Source organism: Macaca nemestrina, chromosome 6, assembly GCF_043159975.1.
Source record: "Macaca nemestrina isolate mMacNem1 chromosome 6, mMacNem.hap1, whole genome shotgun sequence".
NCBI classification, from domain to species: Eukaryota; Metazoa; Chordata; class Mammalia; order Primates; family Cercopithecidae; genus Macaca; species Macaca nemestrina.
This window is the reverse complement of record NC_092130.1, coordinates 116,525,087-116,533,914: the sequence shown is the minus strand read 5'-3', so window position 1 is coordinate 116,533,914 and position 8,828 is coordinate 116,525,087. Positions and strand designations below refer to the sequence as shown.

At 37.4% G+C, this 8,828-nt stretch overlaps 1 protein-coding gene across 24 annotated transcripts in view; it reads right to left on the bottom strand.

Annotated features, from left to right (window-relative positions):
• Window positions 1-1,807: 1,807 nt before the first annotated feature.
• The window catches only part of LOC105499433 (phosphodiesterase 4D), a 1,582,997-nt gene continuing 1,575,976 nt past the window's right edge, over window positions 1,808-8,828 (bottom strand). For all 24 annotated transcript variants that reach the window (XM_071097867.1, XM_024786952.2, XM_071097875.1 and 21 more), the window contains 2 exons: window positions 8,331-8,513; window positions 1,808-7,763 (listed from right to left, as the gene is read on the bottom strand). In XM_071097867.1, coding sequence (XP_070953968.1) covers window positions 7,347-7,763; window positions 8,331-8,513 — 600 coding nt within the window. In that variant the 3' untranslated portion in view covers window positions 1,808-7,346. The remainder of the gene's footprint in view (window positions 7,764-8,330; window positions 8,514-8,828) is intronic.

Below are 8,828 nucleotides of genomic sequence, written 5' to 3'. Positions count from 1 at the left end.
AATGCCTCTTTCCCTGTGTTCCCACATAGGAAGTATGGGAGGTCCTGATGACTTCCTCCTGGAGACAATTTCCTCACCTTCCCACATCTCAAAACGTTCAGTGAACATTGTTGGATCTAGATGTTGCCAACCCTGTGTGGAAGGTTAATGGACTATTATTTCATATATGCTCTTCCAATATCTTTTTTCATCTCCATATTTCAAATAATAACCGGGGTTTTTGCAGAGTGGAGAGCAGGAGCAAATGGAAGTCACAACTACCTCTAGTCTGTTTTGTTTTTATTTTTAAGCCTAATCTCCTTGGAGAGCAAAAGAAGGAAGGAAGGAGAGAGAAGGAGGAGAGTGGGTTGATAATTAGGAAAAGGAGAGTACTGCTTTTTTGTAGTAATTTCAGTAGGTATGTCTTAGTCTCCTTGGACTTCTATAAGAAAATACCATAAAGCGGGTGGCTTATAAACAACACACATATACTTCTGACAGTCTAGAGGCTGGGAAGTCCAACATCAAGGTTCTGGCAGATTTGGTGTCTGGTGAGGACCCGCTTTCATTTTCACAGATGGCAACTTCTAGCTGAGTCCTCACATGGTGGCCGGGTTGAACAAGGTCCCGGGCCTCTTTTATAAGGGCACTGATCCCATTCATGAGGACTCTGCCTTCATAACCTAATTATCTCCCAAAAGGCCCCATCTCGTAATAGCATCACCTAGGGGTTAGCATTTCAACACAGACATTCAGACCACAGCAAGGTGTAATAAAACACCGGAAGGATAGGCTCTTTTGATGCACACCCTGTGTGGAAGCAGGGCCTCAAACCAGCATATATTCCTGGTACACCACGTGTGGCCAGGAAGCTAAGAGCTGAGGGACTGTAAGGAACCTCTGCTGCAACCACACAGAGGTCTGATACTCAGATTATGTTGGAAATAAGATAATTTTTATGTTGGGAGAGAGAGGAGCTGTGCCACTAATGACAGATGGAAATTCCCAATAGTGTGTGACTGGCTGGAGCCCTGAGTCCAGATTGTTTTAAAGGAAATAAAGAAAGTAGTATTTCCTGGGTGCACAAATTCAATATTTATACCCATAGCACTGAGTTTGATCTTGAGTATTTGGAGCTGTCGGAGTAGCTGAGTGGGATGCAGTACCCAAATCAGAAGAATGGGAAAACCCAGGTATGATTCCACTGACACAAGGTTGTCCTCGCCTTGGAGGGTTGGTGGTACTCTCTAGCAACAGGGAATGTTTTTGGTTTTGGTTTGTTTTTTGGTGGAATGTTGCTGTTGTGGGTCCAAAGCCGTGTCCTGAGGAAAGGTTTCCAGGTCAGTGATTTTAATGTGAGTTCAGGTCCAACACCACCCAAATTAGCCTAAATCAGCAAGTATGGCAAGTCGGGAAAAGAAGGGAGTTGCTTCCTTAGTTCCATAGTCTCACTTTGGGGTCATGGCTTTGGGGAAGGGAGCTTGATTTTAAAACAGTTATTCCCAGGAAGGCACAAATTTGGCAGCTCCATTGGGCTATCAGGACTGTTGTGGCAGGAGAAATGGTGGAGAGGCTAAGCATAGATACTCTGTTTAATTACCCTTATTCTGCTGGCATGGTTTGGAGATTATCAGGGGATTAAATTTGTGCTGATTTCTTTGCTCTCATTATCATGACAAATGGATTGTTTTGTCATTTAGAAAAAAGTAGAATTTGTGAGGAATAAGCAAACAGAGTTTTTAGTTAGCAAAGAGACAGAAAACTCTAAACTCTTTATCCAGGATCTTAGTAAGCTCAAAAACAAAAAACAAACAAAGTTCTTATGGTATCAAGTTAAAAACTCTTTAATATCTCAAAATATCTTATCAGATTGAATTATATCCAGTATCAATTTGGTGGCTATATTCAACACATATTAAGAACCTACTGTGAACCAGGCATAGTTTTAAGTGCTAGTGATACATTGGTAGGCAAAGAGCTTGCTCTCACGGAGCTGTGGTCTGGTGGGAGAGACAGACAACAAAAACAGCTGCATATATAAATCTGTGAGAAATGTTATAAAGAAAATGGAGCAGGGTTATGAGAATAAAGCTACAGAATGGGGGAGCTCTCACACAGGATGGTTAGCAATGGCTCTGCGGCTCCAGGCCCTACCTACTCTCTCACTTTTCCTCAGTTTCTCCAGATGTCTCAAGCTCATTTATGCCTCAAGATCTTTGCAAATGTTTCCTGTCTGGTCCCCTTCCTCTTTCTATCAACTATTCCCCTAGTTACCTCTTAAAATCCTTCAGAACTCAGATGCAAATCACTTTCTCAAGGCCTCAAGGAAGCCTTCCCTGGCCCTCCGGAATAGATCAAGTTCAGGTTTCTGCTTATTCACCCCACTGAGCTCCTTCATTGTACTGATCATGTATATAATTATATGAGTATTGAATTGTTTAACGCCTTTGTCCCCTCCAGACTGTAAGCTCCATGAAAGCAAATACGGTGTTTCATTAACTTATTGTTGAATCCTTAAAACTTTGTAGTTTGCAGAGTAGGTAACCGACAAATAATTGTCAAGTGTCTGAATAATTCTCAGTATCCCAGAAAATTCAATTAAGTATGGAAGGCCCCTTCCAAAGCTTGCTTAGAAAATACTGTGCTTAATTTTATAGGCCATCTAAGTAATTTTGGTAATTTTAATGTAGCAAAATAACTCGAGTTGGCTTCATTTGGTTATGAATATCAGTACTAACTTACGATGTCACTATTCTCCTTTGAACCACGTTCAGTATCCTAAGAAACGTGCTGATTGAACTATAAAATGAATAATCTTTTATTTGTAAAATATTGAGTCATAAATAGGCAGAATCAACCCATGCTTTTATTTTCATTGCATATAAAAATTTCATATGAAGGTATTGATGTACAGTACTATCCCCGTGGGCTGTAAGAGAGGCTAAGAAACCACTAAAAGAATCATTTGTAATTCTCACACACAATTTACCACTCTGAAAACATATCCAAAGAAATAAAAACAACTCAAATCAGTTAAGGATGTTTTTGTAATTATAGTGTCCCCTTTGTACTGTTTAAAACAAAAGTAATCAAATTTCTTTGGGCCAGGGCTGCTAAAATCTACAGTTTGTGTCAAAAAATAAAATAAAATAAAATAGGAGGCTCATTTTTCCCAGAAAAAGAATCTTTCCTTTCACTGAAAAGCCACGTGATTCAAGGGCTGGGCAAGTAGTGGGAGGACATTTCCATATTATCCATTATAAATGTTTCCTGCTTTAGGGGCTGGCCATTGTACAAGGTTAAATTTTAAAATTCTAAAGCAATGAAAGTTTTGCAGACACAAATCTTAGAGGATGGTGAATGCTTTCTGCTATGTAAACTGACATCAGACACAACTTTGTGTTTAAATAGATGGGTTTACATGTATGTAAGGACATTTGGTTTATCTTAGTGGAAGAAAAATTTTAGGATTAAAAAATGGTATTTTCTCTTTAATATATTCTCTTAACATGACAGGAAGCTGATGAATAGATAACCAACACGAGTAAACTCTGGCTCCAATTTCAAATCAAGTTCATTTTCCTATGAGCTCTAGAAGCTAAAAAGACTTTTAAAAAAAGATTGTTTATAATCAATCACTGGGAAAGAATGTATTTCCCCAGTTGTGTTTCCGAGTTTAAAAAAAAAAAAGGAAATACTCTAATGCAAGTAGCTGAAGTAGCTCCTGATCAACAGATGGCAAACAATCATCACACATGCAGTGCTACTCCCTGGCAAGAAGTACTTAAGAGCTTATGTCTCAAAAGGGTCTCAGAATCTTTCAGAGGTTGTCTGTGGTTTTGTAAAATCTACCTATTGGCAGAATTCTAATCAATTAAAAGCCTGGATGTAAAATGCCCAGCCCTAGCTCCACAGTTACCTTTCAAATGCAGCAAAACAGAAGAAAATATTGATTAAAGTTAAGGCACAGCCCTGGGACCAAAGACCTGCAGCTATGGTTTTTAAAATTTATATATCTTTAAGTATTTTATAGTTTTCTTGAATCTTCCATAAACAAGCTCTAAGGTGACAAGACTATATTACAGGAGAAAAGAAAAATGTACAGAGTATGTATACACACCATTCATTCTCTCACCAAGAGTTTCCAAATATATCAACACCATCCCATCATGGGATGATGTTTTAATAAGAACTGATAATTTACAATTAACATTACAGTATGTACATTGCAATAAATACATGGTTGTAAACAGACAAACAAGACTGTATTACAGGTAAGGTCATTTGGTGAGAAAAAAAATGCATGGCACAAAAAATAAATAATGCATTCAAAAATTATCATAAAGCTTTCTGTAAAATCCATTTCATTCAAGTTTTTTCTTTCCTTGTCTATAATTTGTTCTATCTACATTATTGTGAATTTTAACTGATATAAAAGAAGACAAAATTAAAACAGCATTATTGTGTTCAGTAACTTGCAAGCTGAAATGCACTGGTTTTACACAAACTTGGACATATTTTTCCCCATACAGTACCCAGATATTGCATTTTCTTATGGCATTTCAGGAAATGTAAAGCCACTTGTAAAAGGATATTCTTTTTTAAAGCAGTGTGTATTTCTGAAGCACACTTTGGCGAGAGAGAAGGGCAAGGGTAAGCAGATTGTACAGTGCATTAGTCCCTGTCTCTTGGATATTGAGCCTTTTCAGCAATTTGATTGTCTGTTAGTGGGTATCTTTACAACGTGGTACCATTAAAAACCAACAAACTGAAAAAAAAAAAAGCCTCTCTTTATTAGTGCAGTTATAAACCCTTTACCCTTTCAGGTCTGGATTTAAGTGACATATTGCTGCTTTTTATTTTATTCATTATTAAAATTCTAGGCACTCTGTGGGGGAAATACTAAGTGTAGGGAGGACAGGAATGAGAATGTTTTGGAAAGAAAAAATAAATTCTAGACTCTTTGCCTTTCTTTCTAGACCTCACTCAGGGACAAATAAAATTAAAAGGAAACAAGTTCCCAAATGTTCTTGTGAAACTACTTGGTCAAATATATGTCTTTATTTGAAAGATCACCATCTGATCTTTACAGAGGAAAGAGAGTAGAAACCTTGCAATTAACTAGTTGATTCCTATTCTGCCTTATGTAAAAGATCAGAGTTATAAAGACATAATTTTTATTTCAAAGGATCTAAGCATCAGCCAGATCTCAGGGGACTGTCTTCAGCTTGAGTCATTTCCCTGGCTGATGACTTAGTTTCCAGTCCCTGGAAGGCTCCTTGAGAAGTTCCAAATAGAAATGCTTTTCAGGGTTGTAATTATTCTTAAATGTTTGATTTTCCACTTGTCAGATACCCACTTTGGCCTCTATCTCAATTCTTGAATATCAACGTGAAAAATGATTATTTGGGCTTTAAAGTCTTCATAGAGAAGGTAAAGACTTTATTACAAAGACTGACATAGGAATAAAGTCAGAATTAAATGCCCCATGATGCCAACTGCTATAATCAGGTAAACACTGGGAATTAATCTCTAAAACTGTAATACAGTTCCTGGTGCTGAAATCAGCCAAGAGTGATCTCTAATTTTTTATTTAAGCAGAATTTTTACCAATCTAATATTTTAGGATGCATCACAGTACTAACCCCCTGATGCCAGTGGCATCATCTTCTTTCCCTCCATGTGTTTCAAGAAGTAGTTCCCCTCTGCAAGATATGCTTATAGATCGAGGATAAGTGATAAAGCAATTCCTGCATGTTATGTGGCTGTCCATTAAGGAAGAGTAGTTGCTATACTTAAAACCATTTCTCAGGTATATTCCTGATATAGTTCTTAATCCCATAGTGAAATCATTAAAACCAAAGAGGATTAGTTATTGTACTGGTGTTTGTTAATATGTTGTTAATATTCTTAAAAACTGCCTAGTTAGCTGTTTAACTTTTCTCTGTAAACCAAGAGTAAAATCTAGTCATGATATACAACCTCATGGTTGAAATGAATGTTAACCCTAACTTGACTACCTGTTTCTTTTCACTGGTGACAATGGTAGTGATATATTTGACAAGACCTCATCTAGCAAAATGGACAGAGGTTCAAACACACACTAAATTATAAAGCAGCACGAGGGGAAAAATTTCTTACTATAACTGGCTGTAAAAACAATAAAAATGAGCATGAAATGTGCAGATTATTAGAAAGATATGCACTTGTGAAATGCATGTCTATTGACACAGCAAAACGTTATTAGGAGATACTAAGTAGGAAAACATCTCAAAAACACTGACCAGTTTAGCTACTGGGTATTTATATATCTCCCACTTGCTTCAGACAACACCAGCTGATGACTGAATTCGCATGAAGCTTAAGACATATTTGATATAACACACATTAAAGTATTATAGAACAATTAGTCACTTTGCACACTGAAGAAAAACACTGGTGAAGAGCAACTCTTATCTGGAAAGAGTGAAACAAAATGCAAAGTAAATAATAAAGACTTACTTACAAAAAGGGTTTCCTGCAACATAAAGTTGTTTTTCTGTTGTTTTAAAATATGGAAGTCATTGGTATATAAAACAATGAATCACTACAAATCAGTTAATTGCTATGAACTATAAGGTGCAAGTAAAATTTGTAAATTAGATTTTTATCCAGTGTAGCACAGATTTGTACTGAAAACTTGCAAGTTACTCTTTAGAAAAAAATAACCAGTGGCAGATGAAGTTCTGAACATAGTTTTTTAAATATAATACCTCAATACATTTAATAATAAAAGTAAGCTCTACAAAAAATCTGTTTTACATATCATACAAAATGTAGAGGTCAGTGCAGCTCACTGAACCACACTATTCAGTCATGTATCAGGAAGACTTGAAATTAGAAAATTATGCAATTTCTGTGGCTCATCCTCCTCCTACTGGTAACAGATGCGTGCTATGTCCTGTTCTTGACATATTTGTTGCTTTGTCCATTAAGTTCACTCTGTGCAATGCCTTTCTTCTGAAAATATTGGAAACAAATAAAAAGAATAGAAACCCCAAGTCCAATCAACTTTTGGGCCGCCTGATGAGCCACACTCTCTTGAAAACAATTTGGAGTAGATTTTATCTGCCTTGTCAGCTCTACCAAGCTGAAATCTTGTTAAAAACGCTGTTCATGAAGATGTCCACCTTGCTCTGATGACATGGAGGTGAAAAAACTGGTTACGATATTCCTGAGCGCCGGACTGAGTAGTCAAGGTCAGTTTTGTTCAATAAACGTCCTGGCAGATGACAGTGAGGTGTGACCGTGGTTGTGGCATGTGACATGCACTTTGGAAACAATTTTTCTGCTAAAAAAAAAAAAAAGGCATGAAAGTTTTTGCACTGTTACGTGTCAGGAGAACGATCATCTATGACACAGGCTTCAGGCTGGCTTTCCTCTTCTTCCCCTACTGCCTCCTCTTCAACCTGTTCATCGAGGGGAATTTCAGTAGACTCCGAGTCTTGAGTACAAAGAGTCTTGGAGTCACTGCAACTAGTGTCTTCTTCCACTTGACTGCCACTGTCCTTTTCTGTGTCTGACTCACCATCTTCCTCTAAAGTTAGTTCAAACTGGAATTTCTCAGTTTGACCCTGCCGGCCCTCTTCTGGGTCATCAGGTGCAGGAGAGGGGCTCTGAGGGATTGTGCTCTGGTACCATTCACGATTGTCCTCCAAAGTGTCCAAAATGTCCTGGGCGTCAGGGTGGACGAGGTCTGCCCATGTCTCCCAGAGGGGATGAACAATATAGTCTATGAAGCCCACCTAGTTAAGAAAAAAATCCAGTATGAGTAAAGGACTTGGGACTAAGAAACAGTGGAAAAGCTTAACTAGATCATGGGCCACAAATAAAATACTGAACAGAAGACTACTAAATTTAGTTTGGTAAAATTATCACTATTTTCGACAACAGACCATACAAAGTATTGTTACTGGCTGGTCAAAATTAGCTTCTAGAACCCTTGGTTAAAGAGCATGTTCACAGCATAAAAAATTTTCCAGTTGTTGACATGGTAGGGCTTATTTTAGAATCACCAATTTGTAGGTGAATCCAGATAACTGTAATAATGCCATATGCTCTATGTATATGAATATATTAAATGAATATAGTCATAATAAACGAATATCTTCTTAGAATATCTATATGACTATATGAATGTAAGTCATAAGAATGAAAGTGTTTTGGATCATAAATACTAAGGTGAAATTGAGCTTGTCAAAAACAAAGTAATTTTAAAAATCCAGTAAAATACTATCATATGTAATACAAAGTAACCAAATGCTAAAGCGGTAGCTCTGTTATCCCTGAAAACTGTACACTTCATGCATTACCTGTGATTTTTCCACGGAAGCATTGTGCTTGTCACACATGGGGCTTATCTCCATGCCACGTTCCCTCTCTCGGTCTCCTTGGCGGAAGAACTCCTCCATTATCCGGTCCGTCCACTGGCGGTACAGTTGCAGGGGCTTTGTTGGGTTGCTCAGATCTGCACAATGCACCATATTCTGAAGAACCTAAAATAGATGGATGCGTTTTCTATTCACTCCTGTTCCTTTTCAAAAAAAAAAAAATCTAGATATTCACATTGGATGACTGCGACACTTAAAAATACACATGGTGTAAGATTTATTCCAAACAGCTCAACCATGATGTGTCTATGTATGGTTCACACTTGTATTAATAGTTCCAAATTATGCCACTTCTACTGCATCTAAATAGCATAAGAGAAACTGTTTATGTGCATGGTTGACTAGATTCAGAGCTGCTTAATTGGCTGGTTCTGTGGAGTGTTAGTTTTTTAAATTAATGTAGATGCAAATGAAAAGGCC